At 53.6% G+C, this 22,026-nt stretch overlaps 10 protein-coding genes across 10 annotated transcripts; 6 read left to right on the plus strand and 4 right to left on the minus strand.

The window, feature by feature from the left end:
- Nucleotides 1-1,421: 1,421 nt before the first annotated feature.
- On the plus strand, nt 1,422-2,134 carry PHACADRAFT_88807 (uncharacterized protein; the record flags this gene model as incomplete). Its single annotated transcript, XM_007393314.1, has 5 exons — nt 1,422-1,472; nt 1,530-1,620; nt 1,684-1,862; nt 1,915-2,018; nt 2,071-2,134. 5 exons carry the CDS (start codon nt 1,422-1,424, stop codon nt 2,132-2,134), a joined length of 489 nt encoding a protein of 162 aa, XP_007393376.1.
- Nucleotides 2,135-2,251: 117 nt separating this feature from the next.
- PHACADRAFT_206888 (uncharacterized protein) lies at nt 2,252-3,625 on the minus strand. The gene is made up of 6 exons (XM_007393315.1): nt 3,502-3,625; nt 3,269-3,442; nt 3,152-3,199; nt 2,954-3,056; nt 2,727-2,874; nt 2,252-2,671 (listed from the first exon to the last, which is right to left on the minus strand). Exons 1-6 carry the CDS (start codon nt 3,541-3,543, stop codon nt 2,482-2,484), a joined length of 705 nt encoding a protein of 234 aa, XP_007393377.1. The 5' UTR covers nt 3,544-3,625; the 3' UTR covers nt 2,252-2,481.
- Nucleotides 3,626-4,257: 632 nt separating this feature from the next.
- Nucleotides 4,258-5,412, plus strand: PHACADRAFT_252022 (uncharacterized protein). Its single transcript, XM_007393316.1, has 2 exons — nt 4,258-4,810; nt 4,866-5,412. The coding sequence occupies exons 1-2, from the start codon at nt 4,277-4,279 to the stop codon at nt 5,115-5,117; spliced, it is 786 nt and encodes a 261-aa protein (XP_007393378.1). The 5' UTR covers nt 4,258-4,276; the 3' UTR covers nt 5,118-5,412.
- A 319-nt stretch (nt 5,413-5,731) lies between these two features.
- Nucleotides 5,732-7,302, plus strand: PHACADRAFT_89788 (uncharacterized protein; the record flags this gene model as incomplete). The annotated part of the gene is made up of 8 exons (XM_007393317.1): nt 5,732-5,958; nt 6,046-6,089; nt 6,197-6,214; nt 6,277-6,470; nt 6,524-6,566; nt 6,701-6,802; nt 6,865-7,072; nt 7,137-7,302. The coding sequence occupies 8 exons, from the start codon at nt 5,732-5,734 to the stop codon at nt 7,300-7,302; spliced, it is 1,002 nt and encodes a 333-aa protein (XP_007393379.1).
- Nucleotides 7,303-8,203: 901 nt separating this feature from the next.
- PHACADRAFT_90797 (uncharacterized protein) lies at nt 8,204-10,167 on the plus strand (the record flags this gene model as incomplete). Its single annotated transcript, XM_007393318.1, has 8 exons — nt 8,204-8,473; nt 8,534-8,632; nt 8,714-8,816; nt 8,875-8,966; nt 9,030-9,323; nt 9,379-9,427; nt 9,486-9,890; nt 9,962-10,167. The coding sequence occupies 8 exons, from the start codon at nt 8,204-8,206 to the stop codon at nt 10,165-10,167; spliced, it is 1,518 nt and encodes a 505-aa protein (XP_007393380.1).
- Nucleotides 10,168-10,395: 228 nt separating this feature from the next.
- On the minus strand, nt 10,396-11,087 carry PHACADRAFT_252029 (uncharacterized protein). Its single transcript, XM_007393319.1, has one exon. The coding sequence runs from the start codon at nt 11,065-11,067 to the stop codon at nt 10,474-10,476; it is 594 nt and encodes a 197-aa protein (XP_007393381.1). The 5' UTR covers nt 11,068-11,087; the 3' UTR covers nt 10,396-10,473.
- Nucleotides 11,088-11,252: 165 nt separating this feature from the next.
- PHACADRAFT_252030 (uncharacterized protein) lies at nt 11,253-13,062 on the plus strand. The gene is made up of 9 exons (XM_007393320.1): nt 11,253-11,322; nt 11,380-11,438; nt 11,502-11,699; nt 11,754-11,867; nt 11,923-12,293; nt 12,350-12,382; nt 12,441-12,853; nt 12,911-12,940; nt 13,002-13,062. Exons 1-5 carry the CDS (start codon nt 11,289-11,291, stop codon nt 11,950-11,952), a joined length of 435 nt encoding a protein of 144 aa, XP_007393382.1. The 5' UTR covers nt 11,253-11,288; the 3' UTR covers nt 11,953-12,293; nt 12,350-12,382; nt 12,441-12,853; nt 12,911-12,940; nt 13,002-13,062.
- A 164-nt stretch (nt 13,063-13,226) lies between these two features.
- On the plus strand, nt 13,227-14,357 carry PHACADRAFT_252035 (uncharacterized protein). The gene is made up of 3 exons (XM_007393321.1): nt 13,227-13,319; nt 13,426-13,602; nt 13,748-14,357. The coding sequence occupies exons 1-3, from the start codon at nt 13,265-13,267 to the stop codon at nt 14,038-14,040; spliced, it is 525 nt and encodes a 174-aa protein (XP_007393383.1). The 5' UTR covers nt 13,227-13,264; the 3' UTR covers nt 14,041-14,357.
- An 87-nt stretch (nt 14,358-14,444) lies between these two features.
- Nucleotides 14,445-17,089, minus strand: PHACADRAFT_252038 (uncharacterized protein). The gene is made up of 15 exons (XM_007393322.1): nt 16,924-17,089; nt 16,856-16,870; nt 16,683-16,788; nt 16,557-16,626; nt 16,443-16,505; nt 16,326-16,389; nt 16,162-16,269; nt 15,946-16,104; nt 15,823-15,892; nt 15,604-15,776; nt 15,324-15,550; nt 15,086-15,272; nt 14,908-15,036; nt 14,810-14,851; nt 14,445-14,758 (listed from the first exon to the last, which is right to left on the minus strand). Exons 1-15 carry the CDS (start codon nt 17,038-17,040, stop codon nt 14,501-14,503), a joined length of 1,788 nt encoding a protein of 595 aa, XP_007393384.1. The 5' UTR covers nt 17,041-17,089; the 3' UTR covers nt 14,445-14,500.
- Nucleotides 17,090-17,234: 145 nt separating this feature from the next.
- PHACADRAFT_139651 (uncharacterized protein) lies at nt 17,235-21,513 on the minus strand. The gene is made up of 19 exons (XM_007393323.1): nt 21,484-21,513; nt 21,299-21,426; nt 21,210-21,243; nt 21,061-21,157; nt 20,922-21,008; nt 20,688-20,860; nt 20,520-20,635; nt 20,439-20,460; nt 20,236-20,388; nt 20,019-20,185; nt 19,913-19,966; nt 19,469-19,859; nt 19,055-19,413; nt 18,833-19,001; nt 18,730-18,781; nt 18,609-18,678; nt 17,794-18,551; nt 17,682-17,736; nt 17,235-17,627 (listed from the first exon to the last, which is right to left on the minus strand). The coding sequence occupies exons 2-19, from the start codon at nt 21,416-21,418 to the stop codon at nt 17,475-17,477; spliced, it is 3,030 nt and encodes a 1,009-aa protein (XP_007393385.1). The 5' UTR covers nt 21,419-21,426; nt 21,484-21,513; the 3' UTR covers nt 17,235-17,474.
- Between the last annotated feature and the right edge of the window lie 513 nt (nt 21,514-22,026).

The following is a 22,026-nucleotide window of genomic DNA, read 5'->3' on the forward strand; positions in this document are numbered from 1 at the left end:
TCGCGCGGATGCAAGCTGAGTACTGCGTCCCCAGTCGCTGATCATTGGAACAGCGGCCGCGACAGGAGTGTATCTCGCCTACTACCTCTACCAGCGAGAGAAGCACAGGAGAATGGACGAGCCGACGTGTGCGTTCTCCGTTTTTTGTAGTTCGTTACTCATTTGACTGATGGCGGGGGCGTTTAGATCTCCACAGGGAGCTGAAGCAGCCGACGGCCAAAGAGATGGGTACGCCCAGAGTCACCGGTACGGTGCGCGATCGGGATGTCCGACGGGGGTCGCCGGCAAAACCGCAGGGGGCATAGGCTCTCGATATGCAATTCAAGAAGTAGGTGAAGACATGTAACAATGACGTACGAGGCTCTCTGTAAAAGGGTTATTTCCCGCAAGACAGTATCCAATCTTCAGTTCAGACAATCCCTGAGGCTTGAGCCGCCGCAACCACTCTCCTTGTATGCTAAATGCTTGAAACTTGAACATCTGGGTCACCTCTTGTGTTGCCCATCTTCTGTTGTCAATTTCCCGCAGCGGAAGCCTGGTACTCACGAACAACTATGTCAAGGCTCCGCCGCGATTCCGCTTCCTGACAACGACGATAATCGCGGCAGCGAGGGTATCACCGGCCGCGTCATGTCTGCCATTACAGTAAGCCGACCGCTACATTCAGAAGCTTACTTGGGCTGACCCACGGAATTACTGTAGGGCGGTGGCTTCTTCCCTGACGGCAAGCAGCCCGAACACCCAACCAACATGCTGGTGCCGCCCCCGGCAACGCGTTAGTGCATGGACGACAAGGCAGAGGCAGTCCTGGGCTCTGTCCCGGCTTTGACAGCGCCTTCCTGCGAAGGCGTTTTGGCCTTGGGGAAACGATAACTCTCGTTCTAAGCTTTCATGCCAAACGGGGGGTCTTGCGAGAACATCACAGGTAAGCGTGTGCTCCATTTCATGCGACTAAGATGTTGCCTTTGTGTAGAAGTGCGAACGGTCCGCGCCACTGTTCAGGAGAAGATATCCGAGACCCTGGAGGAAAACGCACAGGTCGCTTGACTCTCTTGCTCGACTGTTTTCATGTAACTTAACTCACGCGCTGGAGCTTGGGTATTTTTCGCATTAGATACAAAACAGCTTGCAGCTAAGATAGATCACACCCTCATTTCCTCATGTCAAGTATCGCTACGGGCAGCGGGGTGTCCGCTCCTGCAGCGATCCGCCGAGTGGCGGCAATCTGAAGGGGCGGGTGAGATAAATAAGGCAGGGTGTCGTCTTGGTGGCGGAGGGCGCGATCGAGCCAAAAGAGAAGCTCCTGTCAGTGTCAGCATGACCCGCATATAGACCCAGCGTCGAGCGGGCATGACGAAACAAACGTTTCTCCTCTCCTCCATCCAACTCGTCAGCAAACGCGTTCAGCAGTGCCGGGAACGATGTCTACAGGCCCGCGTGCTACGACACACAAGACCGGAGGTAGCTTCACGGTGCGCATCTCGTTGCGCGGTGCGTTGGGGAAACAACGGCTGAGATGGCAGCACTAGACGATGCTCCTCGGCACGGCCTTCTTTGTTGGCGTTTTCGGGACGTTTTACTACTCACGCTTCGCAGCCCACCGCAAGGACGACCAGACGTGTGCGTAGCCCCACCAGCCTTCCTGCACCCGCGTGATCGTCAACTGAGTTATATATGCCCTAGGGATCGCTCGTCGGGCCCAGCAACATCCGGGCCACATGCACAACGGCTCGCGCATCGTGAGCACCAATGACGGCGAGGTCGAGTCGAGCGACGACGGAGGCCGACGCATTCCCTTGCCAGGCAACGACGACAACCGCGGCAGCGAGGGCGCTAAGGCGGGATTGATGAGTGCTGCAGCGGTGCGTATGCCTAGGCTGTGAAAGAATCGTTCTTTGATGGAGGTGTGAGCAGGGACGCGGCGCGAACCCGGATGGCAAGGTGCCCAAGGAGCCGGGAAATATACCACAGCCTGCGCCGCAGAGGAGAAACGAGGACGGGTCGCAATATACGAAGGTGTGTGCCGGTTTTGATAGCTGGGTACGGATTGCTAGACACGGAGAATTGCAGGCTGGGTAACTATGCAGAGGGCTACAAAGAGCGCCCGAAAGACCCAGAGGAAGGGCGCTCTTGAGGGTGACAGTAAAATTGGATCGCACAGACAGCAGGTAACCAGCAAAGTAGACAAAGCATTCTGTAATATCACTTTCGTAAACAGATCTTGACAAGTATAAGGGGATGAGACGTACAACCACACCTCCTCAGGTCGTCCTTGAGTGACATATATGCGACACATAACGACATCTTCACTCAACAGATTTCGCAAGTGCTTTTACCGATTTTGATAACCACTAAGCAGAAGTATCGTAAAGAGCTAACAAGAAGATTGAAAAGGGTGCGAGGGACATAAGTCATTTCGCCACAAGACCACGCAAGAAAACGAAGTCCGTGCCATAACATATTTTACCCATCGCCCCAAAATTAGACCTTCATCTCAACATCCTCAGTCGCTGGAGCGGCATTCGAGGGAGTCTCGTCCTGCATAAAAGCGTCGAGCTCCATGTCGAGCTGCTCTGCGGACTTAGGCTGCGCCTTTGCCTTTTTCTCGCGCGGAGCGGGCTTGCGGTCGCGGTCGCCGCGTTTTGTGCGGATGGGCCCAGTGCCGTTTGTTCTACCACAAAGCGTAAGTGCATCGATGCTAAGGGGTAGCAAAGGAAGTAAAGTACGAAACGCGGGTATCCTGAGCTTGAGAGTCACTACCGCCCAGACGGTCGAGTAGGTTCGGCTTCTGAATGCGATTGATCAACGATGGGGCGCTGGCACGACGTGCTCTTGGCGGAGGGCCGGAGTCGAACTCAATCGACATCGGCTGGCCTAAACAGTCGAATCAGCAATGAGTTTTGAGACTTCTAGAGGGCAGCCGTGACTGAAGTATGGCACCAGAGGCACACACCTTTGCAGAGCTTGCCATTGTACTGGGCCAATGCCTGCTTCGCCTCGGCGGCAGTCTCGTACGAGATGATGGCGATGCCAGTCGAGCGACCGCTGCGGTCGTACTTTGTGATGCGTGCAAGTGAGAATGAACAGCGAAAGGAGACGCGTCGGCAATCGGTCTCTCTCAGGTGGAGGCGGTGCATTCGGAGTATCGTACCCTAATTAACGGCTCACGAACCAGTGTGCCTATGATACCGAAGACTTGCTACGCGGCGTCAGAGGCCATGCATATCAGCGTGGGAGGCATAGAAGGCGAGGTGCGATGGAGGCTCACAGTGAGGTCTTTTGGTGTCACCTCATAGTGCAGGTTTGAGACGAGGAGCTTCGTGTTCGGGGAAGCATCAGCGGCGGTTGAGGCTGTCGGGGCGCTCTGTCGGGCTGGCGCCACGCCAGGTGCCTTGTCGTGCAGCCAGTCACCATCTGACCTTCGGGGTCGGTTCGCGGATCGCTAATGAACCAGGTGAGCTTGCGCGGACGCTCAGAGGCGGCGAAGCGAGCTGAGCATACGCTATAAGGCTTCTTGGACCTGTCTACTCGAGGTGTCGCCATAGTTGTCGAAGGTAAGAGGAGGGAGAAAAGCAGAGGAGGATGGTGATGATGGACGTATGCTTTCAAGCAGCCGTGGTGTCGTGTGTGGGCGCGTAATACGGGCGGAGATTTAACTTCTTACACCTATCACTCGATTTGGTAATGTCTGTCGTTGGAAGTCCGGCTGTCAGAAAACATCGAGGGGCAATGTACTCTGGAAGCAGTGCGCGGATTAGAAACTGAGATGAGATGAGATGATGACTCTATTTTTTGACCAACTTGGGCAGACATAGCAGGAGTACCTGATTGCTGCATCGGCCTTGCATGAGCCGTGGTGATGATGGGCGTCACTCCTTACGATTACATTATATAAAATGCAGCTTGCTGTGATAAAAGCAAGCCATTTCTCGTTTTCATTTTCGACCTTATCTTGTTTCTCATCGCCAGCTGCCTCTGCGCCGCGGACACGTGATATGGCTCGTCACGTACGCGTGACAGCGGCGCGTGTTAGTGTCACGGTTCAAGCCTTGTCACACAGTTCATCTGGGCTGGTTGTTCGAACTCGACCTTCCCGTCTTCCGCCCGCAACGTTGCAAGACCCTCCCAAGTGATACCCCTCTCGCTCTCTACCTTTCCGGTGCTCCCTCCTACCCTCCACAAACTTCTGGACATACATCACACTAATACCCCCATGCCCACGCAACCGCGCCGAGTCGCCAGCTTCGTTGTTTACAAGGACGAGTCTTCCTCTACTATGGCAGCGCACAAGCCTACTCCGTTTGGCACACGCAATGCTAACGCTCGTATCACCGTTTCGTCTGCGAATGACAAGGAGAACCTCGACCCGCTCACCGGGTTACGGCCATCGTCAAGCGAACATTCAGGCAAGAAGCGCAAGACAAATGCTCTCGCGAGTAAACCTGTCCCTTTGAACACCAAGCCGCTCTCCGGAAGCGTCACTACGAAAAAGCGTAAGCTCGCCGCTGGCTCCGTGATAGAAGAGAAGAAGGAGAAGAAAGAGAAGCGGGCGGGGAATGCGAAGAAGCCGTCAAGGATCCCTCGAGTGCGCAAGGCCACGAACCTGCCCAGAGTTGACGAGGCTGAGGAGGAGGCCGAAGATAAGCGAGCTGAACCCAGTCGTCTGAACGAGAACCAGCTCACTCAGGCTGAAATCGACGCGAAGTGCTACGAGTTCACTGTCCTCCCCCTGGCGGACCTCTCGCACGCCTATGATACGAGCTCCCCTCCCGAAAGCTCACTGAAGATCAAAGTAACGGAAGTTAATGAGGTCCGTTTGTCACTTTGCCATGTCTAGCTCTACGCTCAAGTCTGAAATGGTTTAGGTTGCCAATACGAACGTTGCTCCCGCTAAGCTCTCTATTACCGAAAGCAATACAGAAGAGACGGAGCACTTGTCTGTGCCAAACAGCCATGGCCCTCCGCTGTTTAATACCCCCGAGCGCAAGCGCATTTACTCTGCTTTCACTTTTGAGTCACCATCCCCTGCGTCACGCCGCTTTGCCTCTTGGAGAGAGTCGAGCGTACCGCCCCTCCCCGCAGTCAACTTTTTCTTCGACCCCTCCGAGGAGCCTTAGCTCGAGGTGGCGACGTTTGCTATGCATGCTTCAGTGCTATGCTGCTATACCCTCTTCCTCCGCGTTACTTGAACATCATGTCCGCTACTGCCATCCGGCTACATGTCTCTGCCGTTTCTCCGCGTTCGACGTGTCAGCTATCTCACATCGCCTTGCATACAGGCCTATATCTCTCCTATGCTAATCTTCTCCTGCTTCACCACATCTTCCGCCGTATCTCACCTCCCTCGTTTTGTTTGGATCGAAGTCAACTTGAAATTCTAATGTACAAGTTCAATGCCAACCTCTAACCAACCCATGCATGCGTCTCGACTCTTAAGTAACCTATTGAGTGTCTCAAAAATGTCTTAGACACATTCCATCCCGCGAATTTTCTCCGTCCAAGGCGTAGCAGCGCTTTAACAGCCTCCGTGTACTGGTGTTGAACTCGAACTTACCTTTCCTAACTGGGAAGGCGTCACGGACTGTGACACGCTAACAAGCGGGATTCATCGTGCCGGATCAGGCAAGCAAGATCAAGGGTGTTGGATGGCGGAGCCGACAAATCCCCAACAGATTCCCAAGTGCAGTGGACGTCGACTGTCTATCTACTCGATCATTGCCAAATACCGACCATGTCAGAGCAGATACGACAGAGGACCGCCGCCGCCGTTGGCGACGGTAGAGACGTCCCAGGCAACGTCCTCGAAGACTTCCAGAGCCGCATCCACGCCGACCCCAACGACAAGTCCGAGGACCCTCCAGAGCGCGACCCAGCCCACACGGACACAGTGACCCTGACGTGGCACGAGATCCCTGCATGGCAAAAGGACAACGAGTACATTCTCACCGGATACAGGAGGTGGGCGATCTTGACGCATGGCGCGATCTAGACGAGCTCCATGGCCAGTATCATCATACAACCCAGCTGACATGCACCATTTGTTAGGACACAACATAGTTTCCGAGGATGCGCTATCTCCGTTTTTGCATGTGCGTGTCTCTCTTTCCCCGTGCTCCTTGCGCAAAGGCTCCGCCTCTGCGAATTTCCTGGCACGAAGCAGGGCTGACCGCTCAGGGACCTCTTCCTTCGCTGATAGATGTCCACAACGAAACGGGTGAGTGCGTCCTTTATTCGCGTCTCCTCCACCACTGACATTCTCACACACGTTCACCGCAGTAAATATTCACAGCCATCTATTCGGAGGGCTTCTCTTCTGCTGGCTCCTCGGCACCTATCGTCAGACTTATCTCTCCCAATACGACACGACCACTTGGGTCGACGCCGCCGTATTTGCAATTTTTCTGGCATCCGCGGTGTTATGCCTCTTTGGCAGTGCTTCTTACCACACGTTCGGTGTCCATTCTAGAGGCGTGGGTCCACCTGTACATTCCACGTTCTGATAGTAGCTCTTACGGAACCACAGGTGGCTGAACGATGTAATTCACTGGACTATGCAGGCATTGTGGGTGAGTAGCTCCTCAACGACCAGTCGAGCGTAGTCGCTCGTTCAATCTCTGCCTCATCGCACCCAGTTATCAGGGATATCCCTATATGCCTTACGCATCATAATACCGCGGCTGACCTGCTTGCGATATGACAGTCCTAATCGTTGGATCCTCCCTTCCTTGCATCTACTATAACTTCTTCTGTGAATGGCATTTCCAGATCCTATATCTCTTGCTGATATCAAGCGCCGGGCTCGGTGAGTTCCATGCGCATCGTCACGTTATATTTACGTTCGATCTGAGCGCGTCACCCACGCAGCCGCAGCATACATTGTACTCAACCCAGAATATCGCAAGCCGACCCATCGCGGGGCGCGTACCAAGGTCTTCATCGGCCTCGGATTGTGCGGCATCGTGCCGGTAACACAAGGCATGGTCACGCATGGGTTCATGAAGTTATGCCACGAGATGGGCTTCGGCTGGCTCTTCGCTTCCGGTGTGCTCTATATTAATGGCGCGCTGCTGTAGTGAGTCGACCTTTGGGGATTCCGTCGATGCGTTCCTGCCGCTCAACTGACGACTGCTTTGTAGCGCGAACAGGGTTCCTGAGCGGTTTGCGCCCGGTCGCTTTGATTACTTCTTCTCGTCGCATCAAATCTTCCATGTCCACGTCGTGTTGGCTGCACTTGCCACCCATCAGTGCATCCTGACCGCGTTCGACTACCGGCATGGCGTAAAACCCTTCTGCGCTGCATAATAGATCTAGATTTGGACGGACTGTGTCATTTTAGAGGCGGAGGGTTGATAATTATATTGGCAGGTACGTCTCTCGCTTTGTTACGCTGCCGAGAATCTGACGACCGGGATATAGCAGGAGAGGCTTACCTTAGACCATGTGGAAATGCATTAAATCTCTAAAGAAAACTTTCCTCGTGACGAAGTGCTCAGGATCTAGTGGGGCCTCCATCGCCAGGGTCAATGCAAGATTTCTTAACGAACGGATGCTTGTTCCCGACATTCCATTAGAGGGGTGTGCCAAACCATGTCCGCGCTATAAAATTTAACGTCTTCTTTCCGCTCCATTTTCCCCAGGGACGGCCGCGCCTCTGATCAGAAGAAATCGGGAGAGCATGTGTAACTACTCTCCGAGGATGCCGAGCAGTACGTGGAGTGCCGCAACCCGCCTGCGCTCTCGACCAATTTCCTGGCCACGGTGCGTGCCGCACCATGTGGGTTTAGTCAAGCATGGAGTGCTCCCTGAAGTGACCAGTGTAGTCCATGGATAAGCCACGGAATAAGTGACGACGGCCATAATCTGCATTCTAGTTCCCGGTTCCGGCGGCACGGCACCGCGACGTCAAGAACGTTCCTATGGATCCATGAGGACAGGGTCCCACTGTCTTCTTGTCTAGGCCCCCGGAAGCATGCCATTCAAATGGCAAATAACCTGTACAGAATGGACACTGTCTGCAACGATCACTCGTATTGCACCCTGGTGTCCCTCGCGCGGAAACAGAGAGCAACATCGGGCGAAATGCTCCATCGAGGTGGGTGCAAACTTGTCCACAAATAGGTTTGTCTTGCTCATAGACTCTCCGCCGCTAGAATGGCTATAAGTATCGGGTCGCTCTCGGACTTTCTCCGTCACCCCGCGAATCATGTATTCCCTTGGCGTCCTCACTCTGGTTCAGTCCCTCGCGGCACACGATGCAGCTCTCAAGCTCATCATCGTACTGCCAAGTGTAATTATCCTTGCGTTGCTATCTTGTTGGGCGAATGCTCGCCAAGAGCAAGACGACGATGGCCCACCCTTTCTGCCCCTTAGTATCTGGGAGACCGTCTGGCCATTTTTCACCGCGCGACACGATTTCCTCGCGCGCGGCTTCGAGCTGACACGTCAGCCCTTCTTTCGCTTCAAATTATTGCAGGTGGGTTGACTTCTTCGGCACCGTCTGTCGCGATTCTCGGCTGATATTCGCGTCGGGTAGAACACTGTTGTGGTTGTTTCACAGGAGTATGCCCGCGCGGACTTCTTCGCGTGCAAAGGGCTTGACATTCACGAAGGCTTCAAGGTTCTTTCCGGCGCCGTGAGTCCATTCAGTGCGAGAGGTTAATCGGAACCGCCCGAATTTGACTAACGTGCTTTCTTCCCAATCTGCCGAGCGAAGATCCCAATGCTCCCCGGTGTGACCTCTGACCTGCAGGCGCGCCGAATTAGCCTCATTCACCGAAGGCTCGCCGCCGCTCAGAGTAGCGACCATCTCCAGCGACGTGAGTATCCCTCGTCACGTATCACAGCGGCGACCATGCAGGCACTAACACCGAGCAGTCATTCCATACATTCTGCAAGACATCTGTCGCGTTACGCGTTCCTGGGGAAGCGCAGGGTCAGTGATCGATCCGTTCGCACATATCCCGGCGGTAGGTCGCTTCTCTGGCTTCCTTGAGCGACGGCCTCGGTCTTACGCGCCGCACGCTTATTAGTTACTATTCCAAACCACCGTGCGGTCCCTCTCCAGTCACGAACTCGCAGACGACCCGGTGACAGTCGAGCGGCTCAGGAAGCTGTACGATGCTCTCGACGACTCGACGACGCCGTTCAGTGTGCTGCTGCCATGGCTGCCGAGCCTGAGCATGCTCGCGAAGCTTCGATCGTCGAAGAAGGTTTACGACATTATTGACGGGGCTATTAGGGCCAGGGTTGCCAGTGGGATATCAAGAGATGACACCCTACAAATGCTCGTTGACCACGGGGACGAGAAGATGGTTATCGTGGGGGTAATTCAGACCGCTCGCGTTGCCAGCATGCCGCATGGCTGATAAATTCTCACAGTTCATCATGGGGCTCCTCGTTGCCGGGGCACGCTCAACGGGCACCACGGGTAAGGTCTTATGGAACTCTCAGCGATCTGCTCATGCTGACATTTCCTGCGTCGACAGCCTCATGGATTGTGACATATCTCGCCGGGCTCCCCGAGTGGCGCCTCCGGGCCCAAGACGAGGCCCACGCGCTGCTGGCGGTGCACGCGACGACCACTGCCACCGGCACACAGAACCTCGCGGAGCAGCTGGCGACCGTCCCCCTGGAGGCCTTCGAGCAATGCACGCCTGTCATGGACGCGGTTATCCGTGAGGCACTCCGCGTCGCGCAGCCTCACACCGCGATGCGGCGGAATGTGGGGCCGGAGACATACGTCGCCGGCGTGCGCATTCCTTCGGGGGCCTACGTTGTCTACCCATTCAGCGACGTGCACCTCAACCCACAGCTATACCCAGACCCGTGGCGTTTCGATCCTGGCCGATCGAAGAGCGACGCGCAGGTTGACTACATCGGCTGGGGCGGAGGTGAGCGTCGGTCCGCGGACACTTGTCGATCGGTCGATCCATTCTTTAGCTCACTTACTTGTGCAAAACAGGAAAAACCGTCTGCCTTGGGCAAAGGCTTGCCAAATTGCAGATGAAGGTCATGCTTACGATACTCTTGCTGAGTTTCGATTTGAGCCTGGTCGACCAGGCCCAAGGGCCGCTCAGAAACGTTCCCCAACCGAATTGGAACGATCACCTCACTTGCAAGCCTCCTCCGGGGTCGTGTTATGTACGTCTTGGCTACCACAAATATTGACGTGGGAGTGTCATACACGGACGAACGGACTTGTATCTTTATTTCTACAAATACGCGTGGACACTGGACCTGAGGCTTACGGTATATCCCAGAATGCCAGTGTTATACACACATATATATGATTATTTATCGAGTGTAGCATAATGTAGTCCATTCAAATGTGAATGCGAAGGGAAGGGATGATAGATCTAACACACGACAATGTTAGTAAAACCTCTCATAATGCAGAACAAGGCACATACCTGTAAGATGTTTTTCCTAGAGAAGCTATTCTGCCGTGTCCGGCGATAATTTTGTCGCAGTGCATCACCATAAGGAAAGTTCGTCTTTCGCTCTCTTGACAGAGATTTTCCTTTCCAATTCTAGTTGTTTCCTCCTCTCTGCCATGCGTTGGGCCATTATCCACTCCTCTCGTGCCTTTCTCTCCCGTAGTATCATCTTCTGTCTCTGCTCGGGACTGGGCGTCCACTTGCTGCGAAGAATACGCCGCACAGCTTCAGGACTTATTTTGAATTTCTCTGCAAGCAATGGCGTGCTGAAGATCTCCGGGTCGTGCGCGTGTAGCGATCGAAGACCGTCCATGGCTTCTCGCGATAGCTTCCGCGGAGGTGACCAGCCCTCGGGGAAGTGTTTTTTCATGGTCTTGCTATGCGCCTTAAACTCGTGTGGTGTGGGTTCTTCAGGGGTCTGCCGCCTTAATCTGGCACTACGACTCAGCTTGGAGAGATCTCTGACACGTTCTTCCGTCTCTTCGGTTTCGAGAAACGAGGTCGGAGCAGGACCTGACACGTCCCAATTTCGACGCGCAAGCCCGGAGACGGTGGAATAGAGAGCAGTGAACGAGTTGGCTGCAAATCTTGAGGCTGGCACTGGCGAAGCTAGGGATCTGAAAGCGAGCATCTGGAGGATGTAAGAGAGAAAGGTGGGCGTACGCTGAGTATGTAACAAGATCCCAAACGTACTGTAAGCGTGGGAACACGGCGCTACTTACTATGAGACGCCCATTCAATAGTAGCCGTTTCCATCGTACCTGGCATTATTACTACTTCATAGAAACCATAGACTGTACACGCGAGCCTCATTTCCTCTGCCTTTCGTGTACACACCGCCCCCCGTTCTCGATGGCCGATGTATCCGACCCCGAAATTGATCAGGGTGCGCCGCTATCCTTAGTAGCCTCGTCACGCTGTCCTGACACGTCCATGGGTACAGCTTACCAGGATGTCCGTTCGGACAAGACGGAAACGAGCTGGCTTTTGCTGGACTACGAGGTGAGCCAGCTCTCCGCTGTTTCTGTATGCATTGATGTGAATTACAGTATATATCTCTTGTAGTCCGATCGCTCCGATAAACTACAGGTCACAGCCACAGGAACGGGTGGTCTTGACGAGCTCCGTGAACGCCTCCAAGGGGACAAGGCGTCCTTCGCATATGTGAGGATGCGATACTCTAACGACAAGGAGTCGCAGCGTGAGAAGTTCATCCTTGTCGTCTGGATCGGCATGTCGTGCAAGATCATGCGTAAAGCAAAGGTACGTGCTATTGACGTGGTGTTGGTGATCTATGCGCTCACGATTAGCATGCAGATCTCTGTGCATGTAGCGGATGTAAAGACCATTCTCCGCGTATTCTCTGTCGAGGTGCCCGCTCGCGAGAAAGACGATCTTAAGGAAGAACCAATCATCGTTAAACTTCGCAAGGTGCGTCGCCGCGTATACATGTGACGCGGACAGCAGACTTACGTCGTCTGCCTAGGCGGGTGGCGCGAGCTACGACGGCGTTTAACTTATTTACCCTAATATCGCTTTGTATCGCTTTGCACACATCGCTTTCAGGTCCCTTGAATTCCTTCTTGCGGACGGAGTGCGATACCACTTTACAGCTCACGAATATAGGAATTAATGCAGCGTCGCATATATCAGTGCTTGTAGACGCCGCTTCCACCGCCGGACGCTACGCAGGTTGATCGCTACCTGCGTAAGCTGGGCTGACATCGCCTACATTTACTGCGGGGCAAACTTCTTCAAGTTCGCGATGCCTTCGCCTTCTAATCTCATTCCCATCCACTCAGACATCGCCGATGCACCGAGCTTCTTCTCGTAGAAGTCGATGGATGGCTGGTTCCACTACGGAGCCAGTAGAGTCGATCAGCACGCCACATTCATATTAGCAGCGTACTCACGTTTAGCACTGACCAGTCGAGGCGTGCACAGTCCTAACAGCGAACGGCAAATGGTGAGTGCTCTATGTTACTGTGTCCTTGTCTCGCTTACCTTCTCCTCAGCTACTTTAGCAAGCTCAGCGAAGAAGGCCTTGCCAACTCCATAGTTTCTGTACTCCGGAGAAACAAAGAGATCTTCGAGCTATTCCAAGTTAATCAGCGTATTCACGCGACAGGAAGCCTGCAGATCGTCGGGCGATCAATGATCTGCACATACGTAGATGCCTGGCTTGCCGGTCCATGTGGAGAAATTGTGGAAGTACATGGCCAACCCAATGACTTCGCCAGATGCCTCGCGGGAACCGGTGAAGGCGAGCAAGGTGTGAGCGTACGGTGACTCGAAGAGGTTCTTTCTCAGCTACGCGGCGATTTACAGCGTCAAAACCGTAGTGCATGATACCTAGAGTGGCATCTCACGAGCTCAGATGTCGCTTTCACCTGATCGGCGGCCTTCTCGTAGGTCGCCTAGTAGAAAGACGTGTTATTAAAGCATTTGTAAGGCATTGAGACCAGAATTCATACAAGATCCACGATTAACTTTAAGATGGCATCCTAGAGGGCTGTGAGGAAAGGGACATGCTCAAGAGCGCGATATAAATTATGATCTACATACCACATCCTCAGCAACGGCCGGACGAATAAAGAATGACTTTTGAGACATGTCTGAAGAGACGAAGAGCAGAAAAAGAGTGAGGAAGAGCTTGCCGCATGCTAATCGCTTATAATGACTCGTAGGTGGGCGTTTGATGAGATAAGCGCCTGAGAAGAGGCTTTGTGTGGTCATGTTTACTCATGAACCTTATTCTCGCTTTCACGACCAAGTCCACCAAAATTCCATCCGCCCGTCGTTAGTCCCGATCCTCAGCAAACAATACGATGGACCCCGCGAAACTGGCTAAGCTGCAGGCGCAGGCTGCGGCCAACAGGATCGGTGAGCTTGAATCGCGTCTCCTGCGCAAGATTGGGCGAGAAAATCTGAGCAAATGTCTATTTCTCCGTTCGCTTGTTTGCCTTGCGTGTGCCGTGCGCTTGAATAGGTGGAAAGGGTACCGTGCGCCGAAAGGTCGTCCGAAAAACAAAGACATCTGGTGCCCAGGACGACAAGAAACTGCAGGGTGCCCTCAAGAAGCTGAACGTCCAGCCCATCCCTGGTGTGGAGGAGGTTAACATGTTCAGAGAGGATGGCAATGTCCTGCACTTCTCTACGCCCAAAGGTGTGTCTCACGATAATCATTTAGTACTCATTGTTTTTGGGACTTTGCGTGTACCTGATGCACGATCGGAGTGCTCTGGGATGGAGCGATACCTAATTGATGTCGTACAGTCGCGCATACAACTGACTGCTTCCCAAATCTATAGTCCACGCTGCCGTCTCCGCCAACACCTTCGCTATCTACGGCGCTGGCCAAGTCAAGGAGCTCACCGAGCTCGTCCCGGGTATCCTCAACCAGCTCGGTCCCGACTCGCTTGCCTCGCTCCGCAAGCTCGCCGAGTCCTACCAGGCCATCCAGCAGAGCCAGCAGAGGCCATCGGGCGGTGCTGACGACGACGACGACGACGACGTCCCCGACCTCGTCGAGAACTTCGAGAATGTCGAGGAGAACAAGGGCGATGACGACGACGAGCCTCCGGCGCTGGAGGACCTCAACTGAGCGCTGGGTGCTCGGTGCTGGTTCCTCATGGGAGGAGAGGCGCGGTAGCTGCGTCGACGGAGGCCGCTGTGATGCTGTTATCTGCGGAGGGTGGCTTGCGGAAATTGATAATTCGTCTGTTCTTCCCCCTATCTCCCTGGTGCTATGTATTTCTGCCAAAACCCAGCCACCCCTTGCGGGACTCGCTGCTTTCGCCTCTCGTTCTCGGTTCATTTGCTCTGTTTGATCACATACGCTGTCTTTTGTACGCGTCTCAACATTAGGTACGAGTTATCAATGCCCCACTGTATTTTGTAAAAGAAAATCCACGCAATGATACCGCATGCGACTTGGATCTAGGAACCCTTCATGGTAGTGTGCTTGAGTGATATCGCTTCAGGTATACACATTGAGAGGAGTAGTTAGTACAGATGATATATCTCCCTGGCCTTTATTATACATTGGGTCCACTGTCTTAAGTCTAAGAGAAGAAGGTAATTTCCCAAGTTCTGACACAGCCATCCGCGCCCGCGCTCGCCAGCTTCTTGTCCCCAATCCAGAAGACCGAATTGACACTGCCCGCGTGTGCGTTCTTGATAGCGATCGCGTTTCCGGGCTTCGCGACACTGTACACATATGCATGCGTGTCGAGCGAGCCAGATGCGCAGTGTTTGCCATCGGACGTCCAAGCCAGTGAGAGTATGCGTCCGCTGTGGAAAGACCATCTCGACGTGATGAACTAAGAGTCTTCATTCAATTGCAAGGCAAAATTGGCGAGATTCAGCGTTACCTTCTTCTCCTTCGCGTCGAACAGGGCGATCTTTCCGCCAGACTGCGATTGATACTCCTGTGAGGGTCATTCAGGATATAGAGCTATATCGGACTTACATCCCCGGAAGCGAGCTGGGTACCATCGGCTGAAAACGCCAGGGCGCTGACAGCACCCCTATTGCCCTCTAGAACAGCGGTTTCGGTCAGAGTCTTGCCATCCCAATCATACAAGTAGACCTTGTGCTCCTGCACAAACAATCAGTTGCAATTCATCCACTTTTTCCACGCCACGGACCTCCGAGCCAATTGCGACGGCTGAGCCGTATGCGGCAACAGCGCTTGGTACATATTTCGGTTTCAGCTCGTGCACTTTCTGGTTCGACCGGATGGCCTCGACAACGCCAATTTCCACTACGAATAATGTGGAGTCGGCCGCAACAGCCACAGACTTTGGCTGCGAGGCGGTGGGAGAAGAAGCTTGGCTATGCGAGTGTCAGCTAGCGATTTTTACAATTATGGTTGGGAAAACGTACGTGAAACCGGCGCCCTCAAGCTCGCGGACTTGGTCGTCGTAGCCAACAGTGACGACCTTGCCATCTGGCAGTGACACCGCGCCAGCCACGAGATTCTTATGACCAGGTCCCTCAGCATCCTTATAGTCAGCGCCATCGAACGAGAGCACTCGGCCATCCGCGAGGCCTGCGACGAATGTGCCTGAGTTGGACGTAGGGGCGAGGGCCGTGATGGCCTTCGAGGGGGCCTATCCATGAGACTATGAGGCTTAATAGCTTTATTAAATCCGGGCAGACATACATGGAGAACGCGCGAAGGCTTGTCTCCCGCACGTTTATCGAAGATATTAAGATCTCCTGACAACGAGAGGGACACAATGATGCTGTCTTCCGTCCAGGCATTTCCGACTTGCTGTTGCTCGACGGCCTTCCCAAGGTTCCATGTCGACACGGCCTTGCGGGTCTCAACATCCCCTAGCATGGGATTAGAGTTGTGACTGTATGACGCAAATAAACTTACAGAGCTTGACTGTGCGGTCTGCGGAAGATGTCACGAACTCCTTGCTGTCGGAGCTCCAACTAAGGGCCATCTGAAAGGGAATGCACTCAGTACAATAACGTCTACGTAATGCATAATGCGTACGATAGAACCGGTGTGGGGGCCGTCAGTGAGTTCAGCGATGGTCTCACCCTCCTTGCCGTCATAGAGGAATATCTTCATGTCCATGCCGACACTGGCAAAGTGGTCGCCGGATGGAGCATAGCGGAGATCTTGGATGAACTTTGTATGTGTCTTGATCGTCTACACGATGATAAGCTCAGTTCTTGTGATCATTTGACTTCACGAAAGTGTAACAACCTTCTCATACTTGTAAGGTGTGCCCGAGTGGAATACAATGTTACAGTCGTCGCCGGCTGTGGCTGCACGGTATGGTCTCTGCTGACGAATAGAAACAGCGTTGACAGTCTGAAATCCACGACCATTAGCAGTGTCCTGTTAGGTATGTGAGAGCATTGACTTACCTTCGAGTGGCCAATGATAGATCCTGTCGAGCTTCCAGTGTCAAACATAAATGCATGACCGTACCTTGTAAATAATCAGTAAGGCAGTGTTAGTCAGCTCTGCATAACAGTCTTCACTTCTCTCTGCCCTCTCCGACCGCGATGATGCGCTTGCTCTCCCCATCCCATTCAAGGTCTTTGCTAGAAATATCTGTCAGAGCCTGGCACGTAAGAAGACATCGCTATACTTACACGCGCCCCGCAATTATCTTATACTCCCCCTTCAGCGACCGATCCTCGCCTACGAGATCCCAGATTTTTACTGATAATCGAGGGGAATAAGTTCTGTGCGTGCTCTTGGGATGATAGGATATGCACCTGTTCCGCCTGCGTCACCGGAGGCACAGTAGTATCCTGTGGGCGAGATCCTCGCAACTGTTGCGTTCTGTACATGCCCAGCGTATGATATGACTGCGGATGGGTTCTGGGATCGATAACGACACGGTGTTCAGTCCCGCTTCAGACCATACGAGACCCATTGCAGATCAGACCTTCAAGTCACGAATCTATCAGACAATTAACCAATACTTCGATGGGATAGTCGTGTAATGGCACGTACAATGACCGTCCTTCCATTAGTGTACACAATCTTGTCCTTGTCGGAGCTGATTCTCGTCGATTCCCCGCGAGTGGTCGCGGGATTGCAAGGGAAAAGACCAGCTTGCTTGGAGGACATAGTCTGATGTGTCGGGTGGCAATTTGAGGCTTTATCCCAAGGAATCAGCAGCAGGACAGAAGCAAGTAGTTGTAAAGGGTGCGAAGCGCACAGTATGTAACCGGCCCGCGGCCCCGGCTCTTGCTTCGGATGTTCCGCAACTGCTGCCAGGCTAATAGTACGCCGTGCTCAGATCTGGATCTGAATATTTTGTTCCGAACGTCGACCCCGACGCCGCATCCTCAGCTCTTCTACGGAAGTCGTAGAGAGTCAGATGCAACCGGGCAGGTAACATTGGCCGCCATATTAGCGACAGAATACTACAATACAGCCGCTTGCACAAATCGGCCCTGAATATGGACAAGAATTCCGAGTCATACTCCTTCAGCAATAGGTCTCTCTACACTCCATATACGAGGTGGGATTTTTATCTAGGTAGCCGAGGAAGTGCCACTTTATTCGAATATATCGGTGGCAAACCGGCCGACTGTGGCACGTTCGAAAGCTCCAGCGGCCTCTTTATCATCGTAACCTCTCGATTCTTTGATCATGGCTGTCAGAACGACCTTCACGCCGCTTGAAACCTTGCCAGAGCCACAGACGAACCACTGCAAGACGTCTTCAGTACTCAGCATAGGCACCGAGACAGCGCGGCCGCTCACCTTCGCTCCTGCTTCGTAAAGGCCGTCAAGTGCCCGACGATCGTGCCAGACACGACTGTAAAATCATACACTTAGTAAGAGATCGCATGGAGACAACCACATGAAAGCATACTCTTGAACATATTTGCATCCTTCCGACTTCTCGGGCGTACGCGAGAAGGCAGGACGCAACTCGACCACACCAAGCTCTTCCCACTCCTTCAAGTCCGAGTCCGAGTACAAATAGTCTTCATCGGGGCTGCGGCATCCAAAGAATAGCACCGCCCTCCCGACCTCACGGCCTGCCTTCTTCTGCAGAGCACGCTCCTGCAGAAAGCCGCGCATTGGAGCGAGACCCGAGCCCGCGGCAAACAGCACGAGCGGCATCCGCGGGTCCTGCGGAAGGTGGAACGCCGTGTTTGACCCACGCACGGCCATCTGTACTCTGTCACCGGGGCTCAGGTTGGCGAGATAGGTCGACGCGACACCAAGAAAGGGCTTCTTACGTCCCGATATCGCGGGTGCATCAAGCACGCTGACTGTGAGGGTGACACGCTGCGCGTTCCAGAGAGGAGACGAGGAGATAGAGTATTGGCGGATACGCATCGATGGAAGGAGTACGAGGTACGCAGCGAATAGCAGCTTAATGTCGGGGTATTGCTCGAGGAGATCCAATACGCTGAGTCTGCGACGAAGGACCTCGTCGCTATAGGACTCCAGTAACACCTGCAGAGATTGCTTGGTGCCGTCCGAGCCTTCGCAGTTCAGAAGAGCACGAACATCGCGAGCCGTGGCCGGCTGCGATAGTTCGACGTATCCCGAGAGAAGATCAAGTGCGGAGATAGGCCTTCCAACGGGAAGAGACGTAGGCCCAGAAGAGGAGAGCACGACCTGCGAGAACGGAAACGTGAGCAAGATAAGATGTAGTAGGTATCGGATGTGACGAACTTGTTGCTCAGGAAGCATGCCGAAACGAGCAAGCACTCGACGAACGTCTCGAGGCGGATTGGATGGCAGACTGGAAACAAGTGTTGAGTAGCCACACAGCATGAAACAGACGCAGACTCACATGGCCAAATAATCACCAGCGCGACTAGACATTCCTGCCGGGAGCTCGAATTCTGTGGACATGTATCAGTTTTCCACTGGGAACAAAGAGAGCACGAGCCTACCAATGTGTCTCTTCTCCGGAACGCCTGGCGCAGTCAAAATCCGATTCTCGACGACTGTGCCCAACGCAGCGTCATGTTGTCGTAGATCAGCGGCTCGCGCGGTGGAATCGCCGACTATCTCGACCTTCAGCCCTGTAGTGGCGTCTTGCTTCACCGCCGTGTTGTATTCCTTGTAAACCATGTGAGTTCCTATCGGTAACCGGGATGAGGTAGAGATTTCACCTCGGGCAGAATCTCCCAGAGCTTAGCCTCCCACGCCTCGAACGCCTCGAAGAACTCCGAGCTCCCAGCATCGCCCTCTCCACGCGTCGTGAGCCGTTGTGCACCGCGGTCCTCTAGAGTCTGGTCGACCAGCTTCGGGATGCGCTGGTACGTGCGGAACCAGTCGCGATGGCCACACCCAAACACTGCATAACGCAGATTCTGCAGGGGCTGGCCCTGTAGGCTCGTGAGCCGCTCGACAAAGTGTGCGGCATTGTCGGCGGGTTCGCCCTCAAAGGACGCGCATACAATGACTATAGGCCCGTCGGTGGGTAGGTGGTCGGCAACAGAGTCGAGAGTGCCGAGCGTTGCACGAAAGCCTGGCAGAAACTGGTCAACTGATGGTCTCGACAACAGGAAGGGGTGGCTACATACCATGCATGGCGGCATCGTTAGCAATATGCTGAGCGAAGCTCTCCGATGTTCCGGTGTTCGACCCGTATAGAACGTACATCGGCTGCTTCGCCTCAGCGCCGGGAGACACGGGTAAGCTTGCCTTGCTCGCCTCCTGCGCGTGTAAGCTGAAGGTCGCGGCGGACGGAGTGGCGAGTGGGTGCGGTTCGCCCTGACGCGGGAGTGCATGGACGTAAAAATGCGCAGGCTTGATAGTTAGAGACTGCTTGAGCTCGAGCTCGTATGAGGGGTCATCAAGGACAAAGTCAAATTTTTGCAGAAGGATCGCGAAAACGATGAGAACTTCCTGCCAGGCGAACGGACGACCAATGCAGGCGCGCATGCCGAAACCAAAGGGCTGCCAAGCGTTGGGCTGGAGAACGAGGTTCATATGGTATGGCTTATTCAAAAGCCAAAGGTGCTTACCGGGAGAGCTTCGAACTTGCCATCCAACATGCGCTCAGGATGGAACTCGTTTGACTAGTGGATTATGATTAAAGAGGTCTCCCATGTCTGACAGCCGAAAACTTACATCTTCGCCCCACACAGTAGGGTCACGTTGTGCAACGATCGTGTTGATGACCACAGTGTGATCCTTCGAAACGAAGTATTTTCCACCACCAATAGTAATGTCCTCGAAAGGTCGGATAGTCCGCATAGGCGTGCTCGGGGTGAGACGCATAGTCTCGCGGAGGACAGCTGATTGGCCCATTAGATTACTTTCTAGGCACAGCAATCACAAGTCTTACCGTCGATGTACTTCAGTTTACCGATATCGGGAAACTGTATCTGTCGGTCGCCAAGGACATTATCAACCTCTTCATAAGCTTTTCGCATAGCCTCTGGGTTTTTGATGAGGTGATAAAGGGCGAATGTTAGCAGTCCCGAGGTAGTCTCATGCCCTTAAAGTCGCGGTCAAGAATATCCCTTCAGTCGCGAGACTTGTGCGTACCAGCGATCAAGAATGTCAGTAGCTATTGTCAATCTTAGTTAGCAGATATGACATCGTATGAGGGAGCGGAAGGTGCATTACGTTATTCCGAATATTCAAGTCTGACAACATCTCTCCAGTTTTTGGATCTTTCGAGTACAGCATGATGTTTAGGAGATCCTTTTTGTCTGTCGGATTTCGTCTCCTCTCGGCGATGACTACGATACAGTTAGCAAGGGCAACAAGATCAAGGACGTGATAGCGACAGACTTTCATCTGCGAGCCCTGTCAAAGTCTTGATGTCTGAGTCGTATTTGGCGTTTGTCTGCATCATCACGGACGTGAGGAGTCCTGGTCGGTTCGCGCGCAGGTTACACTCTACGAGGAAGTCGCCCATGGACTGAATGAAGGAATGACTGCTCTCGCGGTAGAATGAATTCAGCCTGTTGATTGATGCGGTCAATACTAGTTGTCCCGTCAACTTGCTTACGGAGAAGTACTTGCCGGTACGACATCGCACATAGCGCTATGGTGTCAAAGGTCAGACGCGTAAAGTCCTCCGCGGGATCGATCCGATGCTTGGGGCCAAATCTGACCGTAGAGTTGAGTATTTGCAATTGAATGGATACGGAACAAAGCCCACCTGTCCCATTTGAGGACCAGCTGCGAGGCTATGTCCACCATGTCCGGGAACATGCCGCGGATCGATGCCGTGCCAAAGGCAGGCATGAGGAGACGGTCTGGACAGCTCCTTAGGTGACCAACATCAAGATATCGCACCGCAAGACTCACGGGCAAGGCTCCAATTGGGCTCTTCATTGTACGCCTGAACCCACGGATGTCAGCGAAATCACACACGGTACGATATGCACAGCACTCACGGTAAACAAGCCATCTCCGACTGCGTTTCGGACCAGGAATAACGGCCCGTTTATATTCTTGAAGAACTTTTTGTCATCAGAGACGTCGTTCATCAGCTTGGCTGTGCTAACGACGAACATCTTCCTCCCTGCGGCCATTAAGCATTGCAACCGAAGCTACGGCTTGATATGTACGCGTGACCCACCAAGGATATTCAGCTCGTAAATTTCCCCATACTGCTCACTTAGCAGGCGGAAAGAGCGGAGAGGGACCTCTCGTTCGATAGAGGCTACATGGCCCAAGAACGGGATCGACGGGGGCGTTGGGACAGTGGACGTCATGGCTGGAGGAAGAGAAGGGGGAAGGGGGTCAAGTACTCTAGTATATATATATATGTGTAAGGCAGCTTCCTGGCGTGCCTCTGGAGATCATCAACCCTGCCCCTGGGCCACGGGGTCCGAACAAGCAGATACGATATTCCAGCGCATCAGGGCCAGCGCCGGCTCAGTCGTACACATGGCCCATCATCAGGGCCTCATAAATCGACGGGTATCGCAGAGACATCGCCCATGTCTAGGCTGCGGACCGGATGGTGGACCTTGCGCCTCAGATGACGGTGAAGTCGAGCAGATGAGAAAACTGAGCCAGAGCAAAATATTTAAAGGTAAAACGCACCGCCGTCAAGATCGAACGTTTGGACTTCTGGGAATGCGTGTGCGACAGCTTCGCTTGGGCTGCGGTTCCATAA

The sequence above is a fragment of the Phanerochaete carnosa genome (genome assembly GCF_000300595.1).
Source record: "Phanerochaete carnosa HHB-10118-sp unplaced genomic scaffold PHACAscaffold_3, whole genome shotgun sequence".
Lineage (NCBI taxonomy): Eukaryota > Fungi > Basidiomycota > Agaricomycetes > Polyporales > Phanerochaetaceae > Phanerochaete > Phanerochaete carnosa.

Coding starts and splice junctions, on each gene's coding strand:
- PHACADRAFT_206888 (XM_007393315.1), bottom strand. CDS start 3,543: ATGGCGACACCTCGAGTAGACAGGTCCAAGAAGCCTTATAGC. Junction 3,057..3,151: donor TTCGTGAGCCGTTAATTAGG/GTACGATACTCC, acceptor CGCATCACAAAG/TACGACCGCAGCGGTCGCTC. Junction 2,875..2,953: donor CAATGGCAAGCTCTGCAAAG/GTGTGTGCCTCT, acceptor TCGACTGTTTAG/GCCAGCCGATGTCGATTGAG.
- PHACADRAFT_252022 (XM_007393316.1), top strand. CDS start 4,277: ATGGCAGCGCACAAGCCTACTCCGTTTGGCACACGCAATGCTAACGCT. Junction 4,811..4,865: donor AAGTAACGGAAGTTAATGAG/GTCCGTTTGTCA, acceptor GAAATGGTTTAG/GTTGCCAATACGAACGTTGC.
- PHACADRAFT_252029 (XM_007393319.1), bottom strand. CDS start 11,067: ATGCTCGCTTTCAGATCCCTAGCTTCGCCAGTGCCAGCCTCAAGATTT.
- PHACADRAFT_252030 (XM_007393320.1), top strand. CDS start 11,289: ATGGCCGATGTATCCGACCCCGAAATTGATCAGG. Junction 11,439..11,501: donor GGCTTTTGCTGGACTACGAG/GTGAGCCAGCTC, acceptor TATCTCTTGTAG/TCCGATCGCTCCGATAAACT. Junction 11,700..11,753: donor AGATCATGCGTAAAGCAAAG/GTACGTGCTATT, acceptor ATTAGCATGCAG/ATCTCTGTGCATGTAGCGGA.
- PHACADRAFT_252035 (XM_007393321.1), top strand. CDS start 13,265: ATGGACCCCGCGAAACTGGCTAAGCTGCAGGCGCAGGCTGCGGCCAAC. Junction 13,320..13,425: donor GGCTGCGGCCAACAGGATCG/GTGAGCTTGAAT, acceptor GCGCTTGAATAG/GTGGAAAGGGTACCGTGCGC. Junction 13,603..13,747: donor GCACTTCTCTACGCCCAAAG/GTGTGTCTCACG, acceptor CCAAATCTATAG/TCCACGCTGCCGTCTCCGCC.
- PHACADRAFT_252038 (XM_007393322.1), bottom strand. CDS start 17,040: ATGTCCTCCAAGCAAGCTGGTCTTTTCCCTTGCAATCCCGCGACCACT. Junction 16,390..16,442: donor GTCGGAGAGGGCAGAGAGAA/GTGAAGACTGTT, acceptor ATTATTTACAAG/GTACGGTCATGCATTTATGT. Junction 15,893..15,945: donor GCCCCCACACCGGTTCTATC/GTACGCATTATG, acceptor ATTCCCTTTCAG/ATGGCCCTTAGTTGGAGCTC.
- PHACADRAFT_139651 (XM_007393323.1), bottom strand. CDS start 21,418: ATGTTCGTCGTTAGCACAGCCAAGCTGATGAACGACGTCTCTGATGAC. Junction 19,860..19,912: donor GCAAGTTCGAAGCTCTCCCG/GTAAGCACCTTT, acceptor CTCGTTCTCCAG/CCCAACGCTTGGCAGCCCTT. Junction 18,782..18,832: donor TCCGGAGAAGAGACACATTG/GTAGGCTCGTGC, acceptor ACATGTCCACAG/AATTCGAGCTCCCGGCAGGA.